Here is a 27,104-nt window from a genome sequence, read left to right as displayed (position 1 = left end):
TTACCTTCCTGGTCTGTAAAGTTTGGAATGTAATATGTTGTCCATCATTCCTCCAGTATTGCCTATCTTGAAACAGCCTGGCTTTATGCCACCAACAGTTGCAGGCCCAATGATTGATACTCCCTTTTCCTTGGCACGTTTGATCAATACTCTTGTCAAGTTCTCTGGAATACCTTCAGCAATAATGGCAATAGTGCGAACCTGAAATCAAGAAGTTCAGGACAATTAATAATCTAACAGTCCCAGATACATTAAGTCAAATAATAAAAAGAAATATTCTTAATATCTCTGTGCATAAATAAATTCAATCATCTATTTTAAAGTGTTCACCTCACAGTAAACCCATTACCTATGACAGCCTAAATTCATGGTTAACCAATTTTCTTGGACTCTATGACTGCCTAAATTCATGGTCAACCTATTCCTTTGAATTCTAAGTACTTGTAAAAGACGATGGCAGAGCAGTGTACGAAGTTGCTCTATTATCTAATGCTGAGTGTGAATTGCCAAATCCAAAGGTATGTAATGGAACGAACATTTATGTTCCAAACTCATGAAGTGTGGAGGTGGTAGGGTAAGGTAGCTACATTTTGCTGAAGCAATTGTACTAATTCTTCTAACCATACATCTCAGAATTCCAAGTGAGTGCTTGCACAATGAAATAAAAAAGAATAGCACAAAAACTATAGAGAAAATTATTTATGGAACTGTTTTCATACTTTTGTTATTAACAATTATTTTCTGTTCCAGTAGTGGACAATGATTTACCCATTCTGTAGTACATATACAGTGTAATTATACACTTCTTTTAATCGCAGATCTTAAAATTTCAGAACGCATACTATTACAATGACTCAAAATCAATTTACTAAAATTCATGAAAGCAACTTTTTTTTTTTTTTTTTACCTTTGATTAATAATGATTGCCAATTCTTAAGGGGGCCGGCCGGCTAATGCCCCTTTTTCAAGGACAGGACTTTGATATTCATACCACTTAATAAGGTGACTTGGGACATCTCCAAACGCATATGATTTTCGCCTCTGACCTTCAGTTTTTGTGACCAGCAGCGAATTTATTTATCCCGAAAATAACCATTTTTCAAAATCTATCTCCTCCCTTGATATTTAATATTAAGACCTGGGATTACTACCATATATAGACCTGATGTAGACCTCAATCGAATGGAGAGGTTTTTTTGTTTTTTTTCTAAAAGTCCTTTTTTTGCAGATATGAATTTTTCAATATGGTTAAAAAAATAAACCCTATAAATCAGGAGAAAAAAATTTATAAAAAAAATACGAAACAAAAATTGGAAAAAAAAAAAGGGCTCTATTTTTGATTGTTCTATAAGTCTTCCTGAGTTATATACCAAATTTCAATGTTATAGCTTTAAAACTAAGTGAGAAGATAGATTTAGAAGGTCAATAAGTATAGTTTGAGATACGGGCGTTCAAAGTTTTCCTTCGTATTTCTATAAAGACAATGTTAATAAATAATGATTATTATGAAGTATATTTCTTTTTTGTATTAAAATAAACCAAAACTATTTTTATTTATCAAATTTTAATCATAAATGATGGATCCCTTGCTCATATATCGCAGCCTGGGGCACTGCTTGAGGCAAACTGGGGCACTCCTTCCTACGCAATTCTCTCTCTCCCCTTCGCTAACTCAGCTTATTACAGCGAATTTTCTTTCTTTTCTGTATGTTAGCGAGATGTTTCCTTGTATTTTTCTTCTTTTGGCAATGATGAAATTCTTGCCCGAAACAAAGATAAACAAACGTAAATGCAAGAGAATTTCAAGAGGTGAAACTCGAAGGCGTACTCTTTTTTTACAAAGACAATTTAATAAATCATGATTATTATGAATTTCATATTCCATTTTTGGGTTTTTTAAAAAACAAAACTTTGTTATTATCATGAATGAAGATCTCTTTGCTCAAAGATCGTCGTAGCCTTGGGCACAGCAGTGACGTGTGCTGTCAAGCAAGACGGGGGCGTTACTAAGCAACCCTCCCCACTCTCTTCACTCATAACTACACTATATTATGATATTCTGTAATAATACTTGAGCGATTTTTCTTCGTCTGTATGTTAGCAAGATGTTTTCCTTGTCTTTTCCTCATTGGCATGATGAAATTCTTCGCCGAAAAACCTACATAAACATACGTAAACGCAGGCGTATGTCAGAGGTGAAATGGAACGTGCAGACTACTCGGACGTCTGTAATCGCACTAAATCAGGACTGTTACAGGACAGGACAGTGGACTTGGCCTGAAGTCTCCTTCTCGACTCGGGGGAAGTCTACAGATGCCATTACATCTCCCAATTTCTTTGACAATAATTATCAAAATTTACGATAATAGAGGAAATATTGCATTTTCTTGTACGGATCAATGTTTTAGGCTTATTGAGTTACGTTAACTAATTACCCTGTAACTACGAAAGTAAGAGGAATTTTGACGAAATATTTCGTATACGTATTCTCAATTGCCATATGAAGCTCCATGAATTTTTTCATGACTTTGCATTTTTCGCCCTATACCTCCATATATAGGCGTTCGGCCGGCCGGCCCCCTTAAGTACAGGAACTGAAAATTACCTTGTAATAGGAAGCATACAAGACTGGATGTTTTAATTCTTTCAGAATTTTGGAGTTGAGAAAATTGAATTTTACATTTATTTAAAAGATTTGTAATATGCAACTTCATTCTCAATAAGCTATAAAATTAAACAAAATTTAGCATAATTTCATAACTTTCTTATTTACAAACATAAAATCTTAACAGTTGTTTAAAGGAAATTCTTTAGCCATAAAAAAATAAGACATCACAAATGCCTCTATCAGGCCACCAAATTTTTTCAGTCATATCCAGACAAATTTCCCCTATCCCCTTTGTACATGAAAGCATGAAGGCGCATTTGTCTAACAAAGGCTCATTTCCAGACCGTGCCTATGCCATGCTTCCCCCCCCCCCCCCCCCCCCCCCCCCCCCACACACACACACACACAGACTGACATACCTATCTGTCAATCATTTTTTTGTGATTGACCGAAAAAGGTAAAGACCACTTTTGCTCTCAAAAGAAAAAAAATTACTCCATGAATACTAGTTTGGGTAGGCTAAGCTTTTCTATGTTAATAGAACATTTTTATGAGCTATTCAGGGTCAGACTAAAGTTTTTATATTAGCCTAGCACAGCTCTAAGCTGTTCCCAATTCCCATAACCACACACACTTTAGGACCTCTTCGTACAGTATTGGATTTCATGGAAAAATCAAATACTACTAGCATAATGAACACCCAAGGTCCTGAGGGTGCATACACAATCTTATCTATCTAATGCTGTTTTCTTTAACTGAAACAGTCTGGGGGACATTTGCTGAAGTCGAATACTATTGTAAACAATATGTTTGTAGAATACATTTAATTTTGCTTGTAGAAATTACATTTTTACATCAACAAAATTTACTACTAATAAACTTTTTTTTTAGTTTTTATTGATTTTGTTAATGCTCTACAAATACAAAAATACACACCTGTGGAAATGCAAGAGTATCAATCGTTGAATCGTATGCAGATCGCAAAGATGCAAAGTTGATTAAAACATCAGCATCAGGGTGTTTTTTCATGGCATCTGCCATATTCTTGTACACTGGAAAAAATATACAATGCATGTAACAATCTGAAATACTAATACAGCTTCACTATACTACCATGTACTGTGATAAATACTGTGGTAAATGTAATTACAATGTCAAGACTTCTTAAACGTAAAACAAGATACATGTCACTAACTGAAAGTGGTTTTCATTTTATATATTATAAAAGAAATTACAAAATACATATTGTATATGGGTACTTTTCAAACTGAGGCTTTCGAAGCATGGAACAAGAAGTATGAAGGATAATCAAACAATAAGAAATATAAAGGTAAATAAACAATAGGAGAAAACAAGCACTATATAGGTAGATGAAAAGGATAAGGTTGTTAATTCACTAAGCTGTCTATACCCATTCATTTTAATACCTACTGCCAATTTCCTATGAATTAGATTCACCAGGAAGGTTGTTTGTTTAATATGGTTGTCTGAATGTTACCAGACCTATGCATTACATTACATACGAGTATTTATTTTTATGAAAATGTTAACCACAGTGGATCTTGTGACAGACAAGTAATTAGAGTTTGGAGAAGAAAAAAAAATGTTATGTTATAATACAATTAAGTTTGTTCATACTTACCTGGCAGATATATATATAGCTGTATTTTTTCTGACGTCCGACAGAATTTCAAAACTCGCGGCACACGCAGTGGGCGGGGCGGCCAGGTGGTAGTACCCATTCCCGCCGCGTTGGGAGGTCGGATATCAGGAACCATTCCCATTTTCTATTCAATCTTATTCATGACCCTTGTCTCCTGAGGGGAGGAGGGTGGGCACTCTAATTATATATATCTGCCAGGTAAGTATGAACAAACTTAATTGTATTATAACAATAACATTTTTTTCATGAAACTTACCTGTCAGATATATATATAGCTGAATCCCAACCTTCGGATGGTGGGAAAAGACAGAATAGGATTTTTTAGGAAACTTAAATTAGTAAATGATGTACTTCTTGGTTCCTTAACCTGTTAGCAAAGTAGACTCTGTGATTACTGTCACTTAAGCCTGCTTCTGCTTTTATCAGAGTTGCCAGCCAGGTGTAGACCTGTAGTGCTGGTGCACTCTGGATGCTCTGTCAACGGGGACGTGACCTCAACGTGACAAGACCATCGAGCCAAACATATGGGAGTAACACAGCAACCGACCACCACTGACCAACTAACCAAAAGACCCCTGACAGTTAAACTAAAGAATGGGAGATTTCCACAGAAGATCTCACACCATCAACCAAAAACACAACAATAAAACTAACCTAAACTAAGCTAAGGGATAGGAAGAGAGCTACCTTCAGCCCCCAAAACTGTGTCTGCCGAAAATGTATGGCCCCCAAAGAAACTACAGTTCTCGTAAATCGTTCTCACATCCCGGAGGTAATGTGAGGCGATACGGAATTGCTCCTCCAAAAGGTGCTATCAAGGATATCTTTGATAGACATATTCCTTTGGAAGGCAAGAGAAGTAGCTACGGCTCTGACTTCGTGAGCTTTCACTTTAAAGAGGCTCAAATCAGTCTTCTGGCAAGATGAATGAGCCTCTTTAATGACGTCCCTCAAAAAGAAAGCCACAGCATTCTTTGACAATGGCAAATCTGGTCTTTTCACCGAGCACCAGAGATTACCTGAGGGACCTCTTATCTCTTTAGTTCTATGAACATAGAACTTGAGAGCCCTGACAGGGCGCAGGGCTCTCTCTGGTTCTTGACCCACGAGACCCGACATACCTTTGATCTCAAAGCTCTTGGGCCAAGGATTAGACGGGTTCTCATTTTAGCCAAAGAAAGTTGGGGCTCAACGAACCAGACAGCGTTGTCCCCCTGAAGCCCACTAGGCTACTGAACGCTTGGATTTCACTAACTCTCTTCGCCGTCGCCAGAGAAGTTAGGAAAAGCGCTTTCTTCGTCAAGTCCCGTAGAGAAGCTTCGTGGAGAGGCTCAAAGGGACTTAACATTAGATGTTTAAGAACCACATCGAGATTCCATGAGGGTGGTCTTGCCTGTGGAATCTTGGAGGTTTCGAACGACCTTAAGAGATCGTGGAGATCCTTGTTGTCAGAGAGGTCCAGTCCTCTGTCGAAAAACGGCCGACAACATACTCCTATAACCCTTAATTGTAGGGACTGCCAATTTCTGCACATTTCTTAAGTAGAGCAAGAAATCTGCTATCTGGTTCACAGAGGTCGTGGAAGAGGAAATTCCTTCCTTTTTGCACCATGCCCTGAAGGAGGCCCACTTTGATTGGTAGACAGCTCTTGAAGAGGCTCTCTAGCATTAGCGATTGCTCTCGCAGCTGCTTTCGAAAAGCCTCTCGCTCTGGCCAACTTTTCGATAGTCTGAACGCAGTCAGAGCCAGAGTGGAGAGGTTTTGGTGATACCTTTTGAAGTGAGGCTGTTTGAGTAGATCTCTCCTCCAGGGCAACGTTCTTGGGAAGTCCACAAGGAAAGTCATGACCTCTGTGAACCATTCTCTTTTGCTGGCCACATCGGGGCAATCAGAGTCAACCTTGTCCCTTCTGAAGCTGCGAACTTCCTCATGACTTCCCCCATGATCTTGAATGGAGGAAAGGCGTAAAGATCTAGGTCTGTCCAGCTCCAGAGCAACACATCAACGCAATTGCTCCTGGATCCAGGACCGGGGAGCAATACAGAGGAAGCCTCGTCCTCGACGTAGCGAACAGGTCGACTAGAGGACGTCCCCACAGTCTCCATAATTGCTTGACAGGGACCTCCTGGTCGCAAGGTCCACTCTGTTGGCAGGAATTGATTTCGACGACTGAGAAGGTCCGCCCTGACATTTTGTACCCCTGCCACGAATCTCGTCAGGATCTTGATCTGCTTTACGTCTGCCCATAGCAGAACTTCCCTTGCAAGGAGAAAAAGGGATCGGGAGTGAGTTCCTCCCTGATTCTTCAGATACGCAAGGGCTGTGGTACTGTCTGAGTTGACTTGAATGACTTTGCCTGACACTTTGCCTTTTCGAAGAACTGCAGCGACAGGAAGATCGCTGCAGTTCCTTCACATTGATGTGCCAGGCTACCTGTTCCCTTCTCCAGGAGCCTGACACTTCCTCCCCTCCTAGTGTTGCTCCCCAACCGGAAATGGAAGCGTCTGAGAACAACACTAGGTCGGGGCTCAGAAGATTTAGGGATAAGCCCTCTCGCACTTCTGAGGGTCGAGCCACCATCTTAAGTGGTCTTTCACTGGGTTTGAGATCCTTAGGATCGCATTCAGGTCCTCCTTGGCTTTCCATTCTTCCGCAAAGAAAAATTGAAGAGGCCTGAGGTGCAGTCTTCCAAAGAGACAAACTTTTCCAGCGAGGAAATGGTGCCCAGCAGACTCATCCATTCCTCGCCGAGCAAGCCTCTCTCCCTAGGAAGGCTGAGACTTTCTCTAAGCCTAGCTGCTGACGTTCCTGGGATGGAAACGCCCGAAAAGCCACTGAATCCATCTGAATCCCCAGATACACGATGGACTGTGTCGGGGTCAGATGTGACTTTTCGGAGTTGACTAAAAGGCCCAGGGACTTTGCTAGGGCTAACGTTGATTGAAGGTCCTCCAGACATTTTCTTCTCGACGACGCTCTGATCAGCCAATCGTCGAGTAGAGGGATATCCTGATCCCTGAAGAATGCAGCCACCTCGCTACATTCCTCATTATTACTGTAAAAACCATCGGGGCCGAGCTGAGACCGAAACAAAGGGCTCTGAATTGCAAACCCTGTTTGCCTAAGACGAATCTCAGGTACTTCCTTGAAAGAGGGTGGACGGGGACGTGAAAGTACGCGTCCTGCAGGTCTAGAGACACCATCCAGTCGCCAGGTCTCAAGGCTCCTAGCACTGACTGAGGCGCTCCATCTTGAACTTGTTTTTCTCCACAAAAAGATTGAGCCTGCTCACATCCAGGACTGGGCGCCAACCCGACGACTGCTTCGGCACCAGGAAAATCCTGTTGTAGAAGCCCGGTGACCCAGGTCCACGACTTGCTCCACCGCTCTTTTTTCGACCATCTGGTCTAAAAGATCGAAAAGGATGCTTTTCTTCTCCTCCCTTATAAGTCGGAGAGAGGTCTCTGGAGTTGATGTTAAAGGAAGGAGGATTGTAGGGGATCTTGTACCCTTGCTCTACGATCTTGAGAGTCCAAGGGTCCGCCCCTCTCTGCCTCCATGCCTCCGCAAAGAACTTCAGTCTGGCCCCGACTGGCGTCTGAAGGACAAGATCTTCATTTGGTAGATTTTGGCTTAAATGAAGCTCTTCCTCTCGAAAAACCTCTCCCTTGAGGAGCTGCTCTCGAGGGGGGTGCGCGAAAGGGTTTGACTTTCTTCGGGGGTCTCACGAACGAAGATGTAGAAGGAACTGCTGGGCGCCTTGAAGACTGTGCCAAGAGGTCCTGGGTCGCCTTCTCCTGCAAACTAGTCGCAAGATCTTTCACCATAGCCTGGGGTGGGGAAGAGATGGTCCGAAAGAGGCGAAAAGAGCAATTCCGCTTTCTGAGCGGGAAGGGAGAAACCGACTTAGCGGTAAAATTACGTAGAAGAGCTCTTTTCTTCAGGAAAGCTGTTCCAAAAATGAGAAAACAAGCTCGTTAAGAAAACCATCCCTGACGGCCTTGTCCATACACGACAACACGCTGGACAACTCCCCCAGACTGATAGAATCAGGGCTTCTAGACTGAAGGTCCAAAACTCCCAAGCACCAGTCTAAGAAATTGAAGACTCCCAACGTGCGCAGCAGTCCTTTCAAGTGGTGGTCCGTCTCCACAGGAGTCCAGGACACCTTTGCAGATGATAAGAGGGACCTCCTCTGAGCGTCTAACTAAACTGGAGAAGTCCCCAAGAGCGGACGAAAGAACCTTCACCCCCACGTCCTCCTTGGTTTCATACCAAATGCCTCCTTTCCCGGAGAGTCTAGAGGGAGGAAGGGCAAAAGTGGTCTTGCCGCCCTGGTCCTTCCTTCGAGACATAAAATCTTGGAGCTTCTTGAAAGCCCTCTTGGTTGAAAGCGACGTCTTCATCTCGACAAACTCAGGAGTCTTGACTGACTTAGAAGACGAAAAGTTGAGAGGGAGGAGACCTAGGGGCTGCCGGCTGAAAACTTATCCCCGAAGGACGAACGTAACAGCCGCACAAGAACCTTATAGTCTGAGACAGCCGAAGCTACAGGAGGTTCCTCTTCGACTGAACTCCGCTGGACTACTATGTTCCCCTTCTTCTCTAAGAGGAACTGGAGAACGTCCATCCGGAGAGGGCGTACGTCCAGCAGGCTTAGGTCTAAACAAAGACTTCCGCTGATTGGAAGTTACCGCTTCAGGCACGGAATCGCCCTTACGACGATCCTTAAAACTTGTTGAAGGACGGACATCTTGTGAACGTAGTTAGAGCGTCCTTTGAAACGACGGGGACTGTCTTACTATTAGACACGTCCTACGAGAGGAAGCACGAGCTTCCTGAACGAGATCGGCGCCAAAAGCGTCCTGCTTAGGCAAGGCAAGGCGTCCTGCCTGATGCGTCCTCAAAAAGCGGTCCTGCCTCGTCCGAAAAGCGTCCTGCTTCGAACGGAGAGCTCCGGTGCCGAGTGTCCTGCTTTCGCGTAGCAAGCGTCCTGTCGAAAGCGCAAGCGTCCTGCTGAGCGTAAGATCTACCCGGAGAACGAGAACGGTGACGATCCGGAGGAGGAGAGAGAGACGAACGAGACGAGAGAGAAGGAGACTGCTTCGTCCTCTTGACGGGCAGCCTGACGTCCTTTCTCCGCTTAGGCTCGACTGCTGCTGGGCGAGTCCTTTGAGCCATGAGAGACGAAATCTGGTCCTGAAGGGACAAAAGGATTTTCTTCGTAGGTGACGAAGAAGAAGGGGCAGGACTGACCCTGCGAGAAGGCGAGGGGCGAAGGGATGCCTCCTTCCTTTTTCCTTCTCGCAGGTACAGCTACCTGCATCTCAGGGGAACACGCCTGTGCGCGCAACCCAGCGTCCTCGTCGGTTGAGACTCTACCTCTCTTCTGAGGAGGAAAAGCGTCATACGCGTCCTCTGAAGAAAGCGGTGATATAGGACGTGAAGCGTCCTCAAAACGAAAAGTCCTTTTCAGCGGACGAGTCTCTCTCCGAGCGCTCCACCCCTTGCGCGGGGAGGACGCTTCGGAGGACGAAAAGCAATCCTTCAGGACGCGCGCCCTGTGCGCGCTCCTTGGCTGCCTGGGACTTAGCAACAAGGGCTGCCGAAGGGACGCCAGATCGGTGGGGAGCCCCCGTAACCCTCTTGCGGCTTTCGACATACCCACTCCCTGAGTCCTGGGAGTCCGATAGAGGTCTAGGCGCATCATGGGGCCGATCTGACGCCCCCTCCCCCCCACAACACTAGGGGCACGATCACAAACTTTCACAGGGCCAGTTTCTAAGGCCAACACTTTAGATTCAAGAGCGCGAATAGACTCGAGAATCAGAGAAAGGGCATTACCTTCTCCAGACACAGCAATAGGGCCCGAAGGCAACAACACAGGATTAGGTTGAACAAAATCTACCGGTGTTAGAGGAGGAGAAATATTACATTCCTTACCTTTTGTAGAACTGCTCTTGGAGGAAGACCTCCTGACTCTATCACGCTCCAATTTACGCCGATAGGTCTCATACATCTTCCATTTATCATCTGACAAATCCCTGCATTCATTGCACCGATCATCAACCAAGCAAACATGCCCCCTGCATTCCATACAAACTGTGTGAGGATCAACTGAAGGTTTAAGAAGCCTCACCTTACATTCACACTCCTCACACACTCTGAAACTCCCTGTACTTGATCCCGACATCATGTACACAGAAAAGCCAATCCAAAATAAAAAACCAATCCACTATTACGCGTGCCAATCCAACAATCCAGAGTCGATACCAAAAGTCAATCCAGATAATTTAAAGCGAGATAATCCAAAAATCCTAGACGGAGGTACTGCAAATAGTTGTTTCCAGCACCGGCGACAGAAAAAATATGAATAGAAAATGGGAATGGTTCCTGATATCGCCTCCCAGCGGCGGGAATGGGTACTACCACCTGGCCGCCCACTGCGTGTGCCGCGAGTCTTGAAATTCTGTCGGACGTCAGAAAATACAGCTATATATATATCTGACAGGTAAGTTTCATGAACAAAAAGTAATTTTGGAGAAACGGGACACATTATGGGGTGGACTACACAGACTTAAAAGTGGTTTATCACCTCTATGCAACCTTGCTATGACGGCTTTATTTACTTGACTATTACATGAGCTACCTTTACATTTTAGTATTGTTCCTAATTATTTTCTTCACCCAGAATTTTTAAAAGGCCAAATTAAAGAACTTAGTTCACAATTTAAAGAATTTAGTTCACAAACCTGGAATAAGAATCTCCTTATGTCCCCAGTAAAAACTTCTGTTTATGGTCACCCGTAAATGGGTAGACCATGGCTGATACTGATGGCTCAGTTCGGGAGCACACAAAGTCAAAGTCAAGCATTCCCTGAAATGTTTCCATTCAGTAATGAAATATTTTCAAAATGTAAAAAAAAATGAGGTATGTAATCGTATTGATAAGGAATTGGATTATTTTTAAATCTGAAAATATTTGATTATAAAAAATAAAAACTTCAAAAAAGGAACCAGTCAAATGCCTTTCATAAAAATTAGCCAGTATGTATGTTTTTGTTACTTCACATTACTTAACATATTGCATATACGTATCTATCATAAGGGTAAGCATTAACAAAAATCAGTTACTGAAACATTATTGTGTTATTTATACTTAAAAACAGTTACAGTACATAACATCATTCTCCATACCTGTACAGCCCTAGTCTGCATGCCCCAGATGATGGCTTTTGAATTTTTCTGGAAAAGCTGCTCGCTGGACGCTTTTGCATCCACTTTTGAGTGCTCCATTGCACTTGTCTTGCGCTCTGGACGTGGAGATTGCTAAAGCAAAGATGTTTTTATGAAATATCATGTGGTACTTAACAAAATTTGCATATGAAATTGGCAAACAACTTGAAGGAAAAAGAACTGTGAAAAAGAACTTCATAATAAAACAGATTCAGAGCATCTTTGACTATGCTTTATGGTAACCACTGTCTGAGGTAAAGATGTTTATAGAATTAAAATATGGCAATAAATACTGGGTTACACTAGACTAGAGAAACACTAAGAAAAAGAGTAGCAATAGCATGAATCAAGTGGGACGATACTGCTAGACTATTATTTCAATATATATAGTAAGTCTCTTATTAGAAAACAAAGTGACAATCCCTGGTGAAAGTGTAAAGCCCATACATACTGCTCTACAACTGACATCAGTGGATATGAAGGATACTGAAATAATTCTAAAAAGGTGCGACAACAGAATGCCAAAATCAATGACAGAAATGAAAAAGTAGCACAGAAATGTGTTAAAAGGCTATAAAACTGACTGAAATCCTCAAGGTTACCAAGATTTATGCAAAAAATAAAAAATTGGGAGGAGCAACTAGAGATGGTGAAGTGGTAGATACTCAAATTGCAGAAGGCTAACCAGTAGGAATATCAAGAAAACAGGCATGGGTGATGAAGTAGAACAGATCAGAATCTAGGCTGAAAAAGCACAAGACTGAATTAACTTCAAAAGTTTCCCCACTAAAGAAAAAAGATGTGTAAAATGTGAGGGGTGATAATAGCACAGATGCCTAATCAATCTAAAAATAAGAATCCACAACATCTACAATGTGTCACTATTAAGGCCATAATGCATAATAATTATGTATTCTAAAATTCATACAAAATTACATGGAACTGCAAATGAATATGAAAACTACATCACTGTACTTTACACGTCTCTGAATTGTGACACCTATAATAGCATCAGAGAATATAAAATGAACACGATAATTAGCTATATCCTGATCAAAAAAATTTAATTTTTAAGAATTAGTGTCAATATGTCACAAGAGAGTTGCATGAACCAACAGGAGAAATAACTGCAGTTTTGAATTAATGAGTAGTAGTTTCATTCAGGATACGATTAGATATACAGTAAAAGAACTTAATTTCAGGCTTTTTTCTATATACGTATGTACTGTAATATACTGTACATATTCTGAACCAATGCATGTCCTTATACAAAGAAAATAAGACAATTCTTCTTTGTGATGCAAAAGATGATGATCCAAAGAAAACTTAATTTTGAATAATTTAATCTAATCTCACCATCATAGTTAAGTGACATTAAAAGCTTTAAAATCATTCCAATGCTTTTCATTCTAATAACTTCATTCTTCACCTTAATTTCTCCTTAGGGGTCATGGACAATGAAGAAATTAGCATGAATTACACATCAGTTTGTTCCATCACACTCTCATTATGTACGTACTTATAATTAAGCTATATTGTGCAGCCACAAAAAGCATCCTAAGACTCCTTAGTGAACTTAAAGAAAGAAAAATAACAATCTCCCTGTACTACCACATGCTTGAGCAGATCCTCAGGTCTCGGGGAGCTATGTCATTATAACATAAGCTGTTCGTTGTCTCCACGTGTTATATCTCTAGACATTACACTTCCTTATCCTTTCAAATTGTAATCTTTGTTTTATTTTCATCTTTCATTCACTTTCCTGTTATATGAGCATTTTGTTCAGATGTGAAACAAAGAATTAACCATACTTTCCCAAGTTTTTGAAAGATAGGTAATTTTAATAACATATAATATTTTTCATTCTTGAAGGATTGCAGTTGGCTAGAAATTTGACAAAGCACTGGCTTTTTTTTGCTAATTAAAAAAGCATAGTACCAGGCTGCTATATTTCAAGTAGTGATATATATTTGCATTTCTGCATTCCCAGTGTATTTATTAGTTTTGCTGGAATCTCACTCCATATTGACATCAGTAAGGATTAACTAATTAGCAAATTACAGGCTAGTTTATTTTCTCAGCTGTTGGCACATTTGGATTTCTGCAAAAGTTAGACTATAAACTTTTTGGATTAATTTACCTTGTAGGTAGTATAACTGAACCAATTTTACTTTTCTTTTACTCTTTGTCACAACTTCATACTGTTCATATGTGGAACAAAGCTTAGTCTTCTTAGTGCCAACTGGAAACCGGTTAAAAACAATCAAAGATTGTAATGCAAGGAATCTGTGGCATCTGGCAACAATGTGTATATGAGGTAAAGACTAGTTACCAACCATGTCTGCATCCCATGATGCAATGTCTTTCTTCGACTGCCTTGGAGTGTGGATGTTCGCATTTGCTCTCCTTCGGCCAAGCCAGTTTCTATGTTTTGCCAACAATTTATTTATCTTTTGAGTGGCGTGTCTTCTATGTGTTATCGTGGATTCAGCCAAGAAGACTAGGACCCGCCACGTTTGTATCCGGGAGTCCAAGGATCGCCCTGTTCCAGATTTTTAGCTTCTCTGACTGACCCCCATTCAACTTGTAGTAGGTGCTGTTCAAATTTTTATAATATTACTAATCCTTGCCCTGAACGTCATTCTTGGCCTGTTGCAGTGGAGAGTTTTTTGCCTCCCTGAGTGGACAATGCTGTTCCCCCTTCTTCCCAAGTTTTTCTTTCTGCTCTGTCTTCCGTTGATGCCCTGTCTCCTTCCTTGTCTTCAATTTATTTGTTTTTGTTAGTACCAGCAGATGCGCAGGGTGAGTTTGTATATAACGTTGCCCCTCTCTCGCAGAAGGTATTCTTCCTCCCGGGACAGAGAGGATGACACCATCTTCCTCTTCTGTTTCAAATTCAGATTCGCACAAGATGACAGCTATATAGGCTTCCCTAGGCCTGCAAGGTATCCCCCTCCTTGGAAGGCATATTGTCGATTTTATGGCTACTTGCCTTCACACTCCAGCTCCCTCAACGGTTCCCCTCCTCCTGGTCTGCATTACGTACTTTGCTCATGTGTGCTGCTACCTAATGGGACAATATTGACAACTGTGACAGATCCTGAGTCATCCTTTATCTTGCCATCAGCAAGGCCATTGACTCAGGCTGCCAGACTAGATACCATGATAGCACTCCCAACAGCCTTCCCACTTGTGACGTCAGCCTCAGTGATGTTACTCCCAGCCTTGTCCCTGGCATCATCACAGTTGATTGGCAACCCTTCAGAGGCATTCTTTACAGTGATGATTGATAGGTTGGACTGTGTTTAGCAAGAGGTATTCCAGAGTTTCTAGCAAGAAGTATCGTAGGACAAGGGTTCCCTTCCCTTCTCCATAGCCTTCTCATCCTCCTCCCCCTCATTCTCCAGTCAGATGTTAGAGGATTCATGCCATTGTTGCTTCTCCCAAGAGTGAGAGGAGTTTTGCCATCGTCCCAGCACGGATGCATCTCCCCCCTTCATGCTAGTTCATTGTCTCTTCAGCCTGTTCGAGTTCCTCGCAAGGATAAGAAGGCTCTGATTAAGAAGTTAAAGTTGCTTCCCTCTCAGGTTGCTAATCCAGATCCTTCCAGGATTTCTACTCTTCCAGAACTTGCAGCTTCTTCACCTGTTTATCTTCCCCACTGATGTGCTAGTGTTGGATTTGAGGCTATTGTGGGTCGCAGATGTGAGACTGTTGTCAGCTGTGGACATCTCTTTTTTTGTAGTAGGTTATCTTCTCCTCTGTGTGATGGAAAGGACTGTCTTTCTCCTATGTCCAAGAGGCCTAGGTTTTCTTGTTCTCATTCTCTGAGAAGTTCCTAATTGCATCGCTCACCTTCCAGAGTCAGGGATCATGGTCCTTTGAGGTTTAGAGTGCAGTCTCTTTCTGCAGGATGCTCTCCCCTTGGTAGGTAGTCTTCTCTGGACCATGTACATCCTTCGTTACACAGCCACAAACGTGTTCCATCGCACAACCGTGCACATACCCTGTCACACGGCCGTGTACGTGCTCCATCACACGATCGTGTACATACCCCATCGCATAGCCATGTACGTGCTCCCTTACACAACCATGTACATGCTCCATCGCACAACTGTGTATGTGCTCCATGGCACAAATGTGTACGTGGTCATCGTGCATGAGGTCCTCTATTATCCGCAGGTGTAGTCCTTCTGGTTGAAGGGGTGTCCCCTGGACTCTGAGAGTAGGTTCTCCAGTGGCTGCCAGGAGGGATGAGGAGATTTCTCGGCCATCTTTGTCATGTCATCGGTCTCCTGTGCCAGATCTAGAGGACGGAGAGACTCAAGAGTTTCTGTCGTCTTTCTCATTCATGAGTTGAATAATCTTGCAGGGAGGACACAGGCTCCATCTTCTATGACTGCTACAGGTATAGAGGCCTTGCTTGGCTTGAGACAGGATGCCAAAGCATCGTTTGAGCTCCCATGTAAGGGTCATGCTCAATCGATTTTGCAGCATGTGAATGCTTTGGTCTTGGAATGGGATGGATCCTTGCATTTAAATAAATAAGTTGTTTAAGCTTCTCCCCCTCCAGCTGATGTCTCGTCGTGTTAATTCAGACATGATCCATTTAAAGACTGGCTTAACTCTGGATCAGGTGAGGGGTGAAGGCCCTTCATTGTCCTCTCAAGAGGCCCCAACTTTGGAGTCGAAGATTCTTCTATCTTCCAAACTGTGTAGCGGCTGGACTTGTGGTGGTCTGCGGTGGCCAAGAGAACGTCGTGTCATTTTCAAGGAGGTTCCATCAGCTCTCCTTCCTTCACCAGGTTGCTTCAGTCTGTCAATAAGGCCATTTCTTACTCAGTGACCCTGGGTCCTGGTCTTCTCTTCGGAATGGGGATCTCCTTGGAATCGCAGGTTCTCTTTCCTGGGACACAGTTGGAGGATGTGATAGACCACAGGCATGCTGATACCAAGGACAGGCTAGTTCAGCAGGCAGTCTCAAAGTCAGAAGCTCGTTCTCGCCCTCCTTCCCCTCCAAGGCAGGGCTGGCGATCTCCTCCGAGGAAGTCTCCCAGGTAGTCAGCATTTGTTAGGACTCCTCAACCTATGGTTCCATCTAAGTCAAATCAGCAGCAGCATCCCTTTTGGTCCCATTCCTCCAAGCCAGGTAGAGGGCTGGAAAGAGGCAGAGCAGGTTGTCAATACGGCAGGCCATTGGGCCAAATGACAATATCACGGAGCGGAGAAGTAGGTAGTAGATGTTCATCGGTAGGGGTACCTACTACCTTTTGCCTCACTTCCCCCTCTCAGATCATCCCCTCCTCAACCTGACTTATGCTGGAGGCTCTCCAAAGCACTTAGCTCTCAGGAAGGAAGTGTCGAAGATGTTGGACAAGGGCACAGTGAAGGAAGTTCATTGTCCTTCACCAGGGTTCTACAGTCAAATCTTCCTGGTTCGAAAGGCTATGGGCGATTGGAGACCAGAGCTAGATCTTTCCACTCTGAGGGTTGTACTTTTAAACTACCACCTTCCCTGTTTGATGAAGAGCCTGCTTGTGAAACCCCTTCATGGAGCGGTATTATAAAAACATAGGGGAAGTGCTTTCATAAAGAGGAACTATACAGGACGATTGGTATGCTGGAGTTGAGAAACAAACATTTCATTCGGATTGGAAGATGGCTATTCTACTTCTATCCCACTTTATGCCTATATATATATATATATAATGTATATATATATATATATATATATATATATATCTATATATATATATATATATATATATATATATATATATATAGTATATATATATATATATATATATATATATATATATATAGTGTATATATATATATATATATATATTATATATATATATATATATATATATATATATATATATATATATATATATAATATATATATATATATATATATATATATATATATATATATATATATATATATATATATATATATATATATATATATTTTAATATATATATGTAACTTCTTTAAACAAAATAAAATTTATGACACAAACTCACTGAACCTTACTTATAATAATAAGAATTACAACCTCCCAGACTAGCCTTTCTTAAAGCTCCTGGATCAGAAAGCATGAATAACGACATATTTCCAAAGACCTGGGGAGTTGTCAAAGCATGCACAACATTATCAGCTAACTGCTATTTCCTTTAGTTTAGTAGGGACTGAAGTGTCTAAGACAGTTTTGTGTGCTCAAAATAGGCTAATCAAGTGATGGGTTTGCATGAAAAGTTTTGTTTTCAATCAATTACTTTTTATGAAAAGACAGTAACTCTTTAATTTTCATTACTAACATCATCCACTAAAATACATAAGGGAATTATTGCTTTGAATGACACTCACATGCTGGTGTTTGTCAGTCTGAACAGAGAGAGGAAGATTAGTTTTTATCTAAAGTTAAAGAATTTGCAGAGGCAGTATATGCTTTTAGCCATAAGCTTTTAACCAAATGCAGTACATAAAATACTATTCTTATTCAATGAGGTACATGTTTCAAACATTGTAACCTGTAAAACTTATCTGCACAGTGATCATTATGTACTCCAAAATAAGTCACTAATTTTAACAAATCATGGTCAATAGCATTCTTTGAAATTTATTCAAACACACTTTGTATTTGTTTCTGTCCATCTTGGTGCTGTGGGAGCATATTGCCTGCTGTGTGCCTGGGGCTGCATTACTCTCTGCCTTTAATTTCCCTCTACCCCCTTTGGTCTCTTCCCACCTAGCAGTCCAACTTCCTTCAACTTCACCTTGCTCCAATTTTCACCTGCAACTCAAGTATGCATCCAGTGGGTGAGCCCTGAGTGTCTAAAGATTAGACAGTCGTTTCAAACTAGAGTCCAGTAAAATATCAGTCTCCCAAGTGGGGGTATACTATACTACTAGAACGGGGTTAAGTAAGGGAGGAATTGTAAATGCAGCGACAATGTAAAACATTAAGACAACATGGTCTTCATAAGAAATATAAGTTTCAACACTAGTTAATAGTTATAATTGTATAAATGCTCATTTCTACAACTGTATACTCATTTTATTAACATGCAAATACAATTCCAAATTTTTTTTATAAAACTATTCAAATCTTAACTGTAAGCTAATTAGAAAGATAAAATCTGTTAGCTTAATACTAATGGAAATGTTCATGTAAATACTAAAATCAAATGTCAACTCCAAAAATTATTTCACTAATTTCTATTCAATATCAAGGGGCTATCACTAAGGTTCAACATGCTCAACTTGTTAGTTACACTATATTTAGTAGCATTTTCAATGTCATATGGTACAATATTATACGTACTTCTGAATTTTACAGTTCAAAATGAAAATACATCCCATACCTTAATGACTACAACTAGAGTAAGCCCTAAGGATGAGATATGCAACACTGCATAAAAACTACACTACAAAAGCACATGGGACTGTTATGTAAATTGAAAAAGCCAAAACACTCAATGCTCAGGTGAAGATAAAGACAACAAGGATATACTACACAGGTTAGCATTTTGGGAAAACACACTAAAACCTTAGTCACTTAGATACCCTTTTCAAGCTTGGAGAAAACATTTCCTTCAAATACGAAATTTCTGATGGAGGGCCCTAGGAAAAAAGCAAAAGAAACATTTACTTATATATTTGTATGAAGAAAGTCATACACCTTGAACATGAAGAAAACAATCTAAACTAATTACTAATCTTTCTAACATGCACATAACAGTAAATGGAACAGTACATATATGTATAGATAACATCTCCACAGTGCATATGTAAATAAAAAAAAAGAGGAAAAAGAAAGAAAACAGTGCAACACAAACAATAATATCCTAGAACACAATAAACAATATCCTAGAATCATAGCCTTAAAAAAGAATGAAACAAACTACAGAAACCGGAGCAGCTTATCATAAGGGAAATTTACTACAGTATTTGGATTTAGAAAAATAGACCAGTAAAATCTAATCTATATGTAATTTTAATGGACACTATAAAAGGCTTATATGCAAATACAGTATTTACACTTAAGCCTTAATGGACAGATTGATCCTTGAGATTAGTAATAACAGGTTTGGGGTGGTGGACGTATTGATCTTGTAGATAAACAATATTAAGCGCCATCAATTTGGAAAGAATCAGGGCGGGAAAGAGATGCTAATACTTCTGTACCCCTATAAATTCACTAATGGCAACTTTTGTACTGGCTAAACCACAAATGGAGCATCTCAGAACTTCAGTTCTGCTTGTAACTTCAAGGGGAATGATTATGTCTGTCTCACACAATGTTTTCTTGTAAATTGATCATAAAATATACCAAGGGATTGCTGTTGGGGTTTTGTTCTTGTCTTTTACTATAGATGTCAGTTGTAAATGTAATTTTACAAAGAAAAGTGCAAAGAAATATTAGAAAAGACATGTAAAAGTAAAAATAAGTTACTGAATCTTTGTTCTTGATAAATTTACATAAATATTTTTCAACATATACTAAGAATTCATTACTGATTTTATTTATACTGTTTTGGTATTGTGTGAGCAGTAATTATAATTTTATAAAATAAAATAAAATTGCTTATTTGAAAAAACATATAAGTTGGTAAAACTTTACTATTTTCTTGTAAAAGAGGCCCCACAAGGCGTTGTAAATAGTCATTTTAAACTTCTCGTGGAAGGCAAGGAAAATTTTTTGGAATTTTTTTCTTTCACCATGTATATTTGCATATCTTCCTCTTTCCATTGATGTGTTTTTTCATAAATTGGCCGACCTCAAAGTTTACCAGGCCTGAGGAGCTGCATATCGATATATATTATGTATTTTATTTCCCCATCCATAAGGGTTAATATTCTTGAACATCATAATAGAGAGCTATCAAGAACGGATGACTTCCTTATTAATTTTCATACTAAAATCAAAGAATTAACTCAAACTGGAAAAAGAAACCCACAAGGTTACTGCACATAACTTGTTTACTTGTATTTACATAGTATTTTACTTAAAACTTGAGGACTTTCAGGCCCTAACTGTGGCTCTTTTTCAAGAGATGTGAAAAAGGGCCACAGTTGGGGCCTGAAAGCAGTTCGAGTTTCAAGTAAAATACTGTGGTGGGATCACAAGCTTAAAAAAACAAGCGGGCAAATTCCCCACCCCACCCCACCCCACATAAACCTAATCACCCAGCTGCCCAACTCACCCTCAGTCACACTTTCTTCTTTAAACTACGGAATATGCAGGACAATTGACCTACCTACACACAGAACAAAAAACACAAACACATGTACTCACCCAACTGCAGATACTCAGGGCTATGCTTTGCTGTCCACTGGTCGAGGTTGCTGGAACACTAACAACAACAAGGACAACAATCAAGAACCACAACACCACAACCAAAGACCACAACCCACAACTATAACAACTACATAACAACAAAGACACAAACCAACAACACAACAACCCGGACCACAACAACAAACTCATGGAACACAACCACAACAAAAGACCACTGCACTAACAATCACCAACAAAAAAAAAACCACCAAAAGGCAACACACACATACCCACTAACAACACCAAAGAATCACTACAGCTCATCAACAACAACCCTCAACAACTCACAACCGCACCAAGAAACCACAACAGCCCCCAACAAAAACAACAACCCTCAACTATAATAATCACATACAACCCACAGGAACTCAAAAGCACAACAAATCCCACAGCACAGGCACAATAACTCCAAAGCAAACAACATCAAACTTAGCAACAACAAAACAACAAAACAAAACTCAACCAACTTCCAATACCTTCAATAGACTCCTCCAATATACTAACTGTCACCAGCTCTCACCAAAGACTGACTGAAAATTAACCAAACAGAACTCTGATCTCTAATGGCACCAGCAGACAACCCAGAACTCTCCAACAGCCAATCCAATTGCTACCACATCCAGCAATTACACCCTCTCTCTCTCTCTCTCTCTCTCTCTCTCTATCTCTCTCTCTCTCTCTAACACAGACGTTGTCAAATGGAACTCCATAACTCCTCCATATTACTATGCAAAAACCTTACTAGTAAACAAGTATACTCAGTAACCTTGTGGGTTTCTTTTCCATTTTCAGAAAGAAAACTGTAAGAAGTTTTAGTTTGGATTAACTCAAATATTTAAAACAAGCACACTCTTATATGGATATAAGAGAAGCACTCTTCACCTTTTTATTGCTAGCTTCTCATTTCTCGTAGTACTATCTTTAACACTTTCACATATTTCCCAAGACAACACCAAACATGTACAGAAGATAAATTCCCTAAGATAAGTATAAAAAAAAAGTATGAACAGATGAAAACCATCTCAAGCTAAAATTATTTTGAATAGAAAATTCAATCAAATCACATCACATAATTCCTTGTGCTTTGAAATTAAATCTATTGGACTTAGAAGATACTATATTATTGACCAGAGGGTCCAGTCACACTCGGGTAAGTGTGAATAACAAAAGCCTAAATGTTTAATAAACCATTTGTGGCAGTGAAGGCAACTGTGTACAAAAATAGAGAGAAAAAAAAATTGATAGAAACCATCCAACAACTCCAGTTAAGCTTAAACATTATCTAAAAAAGTCCACATAACAAACGGGACTAGGAAAAGACTGTCACCACTAAGGTGGCAAACATTAGATTTGCAACTTCTCTATTCCAAGACCTCCAATTCATGTTTCAAAATTTTTACCTGCAGAAAAACTTTAAACTATAAAATCCTTTAACAATACCGGTGATGGAACTGTAAGAATTTCTAGCTATTTTAAACATGTAAAATTTTGATATATGAAAACTTTTTCTGACATGCATGCCAGCTTTCATTCAATCAATTATTGCAGATTGCTGAAGCCAGCAAAATCATCATAACAACATACTTTTCATACAATAAAGGATAGAGATATTTTTCAATATATTAAAAATTAAGAGATGCTATTCAAAATTTAGAGCAACTTTACTAAAAAAAACATTTTATAAGAAGCTGAACATCTGAATTTTTAAAATTTTCCATAAGTGTATAAAAATTACACTAGCCTCCACTTTCTTACACTGCACTTTACTTGATTTCTTTGTCTGCACATGCATCTTTAACATTTCAAGTACACAAATACTACACGACACACTCCAAAGCACACATCTTCCCTAATATAAAAGATGAAAGAAAAACCATGCTACACAGCCCCACAGCTTTATTCTATAGCTACCTTATCACTGCCCTTATCCCGTAGCATGCATAAAAATTGAAAAATAACTATGGATAGAGGTCATTTTTACTCTAACACATAAACACATGCAGAAGTGGAAATATAAAAATAAAATATACTCTCTACCTCTGCATTTACCTGATGGATGGGAGAACTCTTGGATGTGGGATCAGGGGTGAAGCACTAATAAAGAAAATACAGAACTAAAATTACTCTCACATACACAACAACGGACTTTCTTCTAACAAAAAACTCCGATCATCCACAACAAAGGTCTTGAAATCCAGTGTTGCAAAAACATGCCGGAGGGGTTCTTCTCTCTTGCTTTGCCTCCAAATTTAGTTATAATTCTGTATTTCACTTTAGTTACCTGTTGCCATGAACACTATAATATGTATCATTCCTATGTTGCTTTTTCACTTCTCACATTTAATTTCTGCACTATCACTCATGTGATGTTTGTGAGTTTACTGTTAGTAAAGGCCCACTGCTAATCACATTCTACATTCCCTAAAATTGGAATATAACAATTCACATCTCTCAAGGCAGAACAGAATATAATTAAAAACAATTCAACACTATTTTAATATCTGTAATTACTTTAGAATTACAGGGTAAACTTTTACCTGAATAAATACTTCCATAAAAACAAACTACTTACTAAATACAATTTTTATCTAACACTGCCTATAAAACATAGACTGTAAGTATCATTCAGTGGATTAGAAACTGGTCTCCTTGACAGGTTCTGATAACAGACTTCCATTTCATTATTTGGACTCCAATCATAATAAATTCTTGTCAAATAAGTATCCTACACACTATACATTTTTCTCTTTCCACATTCTAGAAAAAAAATCTGTATATCAATCATTCATTATATCAATCATTCATTAATGACTATGTTCTCAGACTTCTTTACTTACCAGCTACATTATTCACATGATTTTAAACTTGTCTACCTTTTTAGAAATAATGTACACTTTGCAGATAAATGAATGATTGTTAGCTAAGGATATCTTGAGTGTTCAAGTGCAAGTTATACTACTTTGCCATTGTTACTTATCAGATGTTGTTACTGCTCAAAAGGCCAGACCCTGGCAGAATGTGATAAGCTGCGGGGATACTGTATTCAACTTATATGGAAAATTATGCAAGGGTTACAAGACTAAAACCATTGCATATGATCGATCACAAGATGCAATAAGTCAGTATAATGAAGACTGTACCAAGACTACATATAAAAAAACATGTTATCAGTAAATTTACACTCTGAAAAGTATAGCATGTAAAGCAAAACTTATAGTATTTGCTAAGATAACAATGTAGTGTTTAGTATCATAAATACTGTCAAATAAGACTCTTACTCCCAACATAAGGCATATTAAATCAAATTAGTCTTTGTTTTGCACTAGTGTAGCAACATGGTAGCAGACAGGGGTAGGTACTAGTGATGGGTAAAACAGATCAACATATCTAAAAAATCTCTTGCAGCTGGAAGATGTCACAACTACAAATTCTACTTGACAATGGCAAAGTATTTTCAGGAACTTGGTGTTACTGGACAAAGATCCTCATTACAAAGTACCTTTAATTGCCTAATAACTAATGCAATAACTGCTTCAACCACTCAAGATGAAGAAAACCCTGGTTACTAAAATCTCTTTAATTATGGAAGCTTTTGTGTATACAAAACATCCTTAATCAAGACATCTATACAAGAATTTTGATGTACTAAATTACAAGTGAAAAAAGAAAAAATAATGAGCCTAAATATAAATTATACCATGAAGAGATGAGCTTGTCCTATACCCTAGACATTATAACAATAATGGAAACTACATAAGTACACCTGACTTAATGAATTTTTGGTAAACATTGCACTAAGCTAAAGTGACATTTGGCAACTCCAGAATCTTGTTTCAATAACCAATTTCTCCATTCGCTAAACGCTCTTGTTTGTCAAGTGTTATGTGCTTAGCAACTTTGTTTCACAGACATAGTTACCAAAAGGCTTCAAGTTTGCTAAAACACAAGGTTTTACCTGCTACATTTTGGAGTTGCAAGATGTCTCTTAGCTGCCATGAACGCTTACTGTCTTTGAGGACAAATACGTATTGAGGGTTAATTGAGCACCAACAATTTTGCCGCTTGGTAATTAAGAAAAACAATAATCCAGGTTATTTCTCTCACAAGGCCACAATTTGAAGTGAAGGGAACGGGTTTGCCAGAAACGATGAAGCACAATTTGAGATCTTCTCTGAATGTTGTCTCCAAAGATAAGAATGCGTAATCTCCACTCAAACTTCCCTGTTAATAACTAATGGTAATTTCAAAATCCTGAAAATAACACAGCAGAGGTGTCCCAAGGTAAACTAAAGAAAACACACACCTCTCATGGGCTACTATGATGTGCTTATTTGTTCCATGATTAATACATTTTGTTTTTTGCACAATTTTTCTAGTCTTTTTCTTTTCTCACGCTTAACTTATACTGTATATAAAAAAAGCTCTTTCCATTACTATGCCAATTGTTAAGAGGACCAATACATACTTACTAAAAGTACAAAAATTATTAGGAAAGTTTCAACAATCTAAAATATGCAGATACTCCAAAGAACATAGTATTTTGACATAGGTATTGTGATATCAAATGGATAAAAACCACTAGTGAAGAAAAGTGTTGACGTTTCACAATCATTTAAACAGTGTTAAAGAGTTCTAACTGAAAAGACACTCAAATTTTTGGTATTTTCTAATTAATCTATCATGATAACACCACTAAACAACAGCTAGCGCTGAAACAGAAGATTGCTACAATTTTCCTACTATGAATAATCTTAAAAAATAAAAGTAAGTATTTACTGACTCTGTTAACTATTATGGAGTACAGTACCACAAATTTTCAAGCTAGTACGTATTTCAGTACACATGATCACAAAATCTTGCCTTTCAGATGATTTTGACACTTAAAAGTTATCCTTTTCCCATTTTCATAATCACAATTTGCTTCCTCCTCATCAGTCAATAACTTTAAAGCCCTATTTAAAAATTATAAAAATTATCACAAACTTCCTTGTTACTAAAGAGAAATTCACTATACGTAATTCTATACATGGGATGGAAACAAAAAGCATACAGTAGAAATATTTAAAATTTACTTAAAATTAAAATGTGCAAATTACCTACACCATTTATTTGACTTCAGACTAATGAGAAAACTAAATTAAGCAAATGCTTATTTTCAAAATAACCTTCAACCTTCACTCAAAGATTTTTCCTCTCTAGTCAAAACAGGTTTACATCAAAATCTTGATTTTCCATTGAAATTTTCCTACTATCAAGTGTTTTACCAGTCTTCATATGCATCTAAAAATCTGACTCTGATTCAGTGGTTTGGGGAAAAACCATAATCTTATAATATGGTACTGTGTGTATGCAGAGGTAGTTTTGATTTTGTTACAGTAGTGAGAGGGCTAAGTGTGCATGTGAATGACTATTTAAAAAAATTAAGTCAATTCAATGGCCTATACTTAATCTCATTTGCTATACACTTCATCACAGTTTTCATAGCTCCCCTATGATTAAAAACAAAGTCTGTCTTTGATACAGGCCTATACACACACACACACACAAAAAAATAAAAAATTACTGTACTGTATTTAAGGTTCAATTATGCACTTCTCTCTTCAATTCAGTAAGTTTAAACCATTTTATAACAATAATTTAGCACCACTGTAAGTTCTCTATAATAAATCGCAACAATTATCTTATTCTACTTAATACAGTAATACAGACCAGGCTACAACATCATGATCTACAAAAATTTAGAAAACAAAATAGCAAAACAAAAGAGTTATCTTGACATACACCACTTTACCATAAATTTTATACTTGCCTAAAAATAAACCCTCATGGAGCTTAATTTTGATAAACAAAACCTGAAAAATTTCACCTGAGAGGACCTAATAGTGAAGCAGTTTAGAAAGGTTGGTCAAAACAAAATAATTTTTCAAGTCACAAGATAACTTACTGCTGTGTTCTGTCCACCAGGGAGAAGGAAGTTTGCTGTGTGACTTTCTACGACAGGTTCCTTAGGAATTGGCCTCTTTCCAAAGCCATGGACACAATAGCTGTCATATGGTTTCATTACCAAATACATGTACTGGATGGCCTAGTGTTTTGCAACTTCTCGCATAACTCTGGTAAAAAGACAACCAACAGTGCAGATATGTTATCTCTAATTGGATATAAGGTGTTTCCTTTACTGTTCAACAATACTTTTTGCAATTTTAAAAGTTGTTAAACACACTACCTGCTGTACGGTACATGTAACCAA

At 39.0% G+C, this 27,104-nt stretch overlaps 1 protein-coding gene across 1 annotated transcript; it reads right to left on the bottom strand.

Moving 5' to 3' along the window:
• Positions 1-26,889, bottom strand: LOC135218996 (ATP-citrate synthase-like). Its single transcript, XM_064255433.1, has 6 exons — positions 26,799-26,889; positions 22,892-22,948; positions 11,469-11,600; positions 11,024-11,148; positions 3,545-3,660; positions 1-201 (listed from the first exon to the last, which is right to left on the bottom strand). The coding sequence occupies exons 2-6, from the start codon at positions 22,897-22,899 to the stop codon at positions 1-3; spliced, it is 582 nt and encodes a 193-aa protein (XP_064111503.1). The 5' UTR covers positions 22,900-22,948; positions 26,799-26,889.
• Positions 26,890-27,104: the final 215 nt, after the last annotated feature.

This window comes from Macrobrachium nipponense, chromosome 1 (assembly GCF_015104395.2).
Source record: "Macrobrachium nipponense isolate FS-2020 chromosome 1, ASM1510439v2, whole genome shotgun sequence".
Classification (NCBI taxonomy): Eukaryota; Metazoa; Arthropoda; class Malacostraca; order Decapoda; family Palaemonidae; genus Macrobrachium; species Macrobrachium nipponense.
Note: the sequence above shows the minus strand (reverse complement) of the source record. Positions and strands in the feature narration are given on the sequence as shown.

Coding starts and splice junctions, on each gene's coding strand:
- LOC135218996 (XM_064255433.1), bottom strand. Junction 11,149..11,468: donor TGCAGACTAGGGCTGTACAG/GTATGGAGAATG, acceptor GAAACATTTCAG/GGAATGCTTGACTTTGACTT. Junction 3,661..11,023: donor TAAGGAGATTCTTATTCCAG/GTTTGTGAACTA, acceptor TATTTTTTCCAG/TGTACAAGAATATGGCAGAT.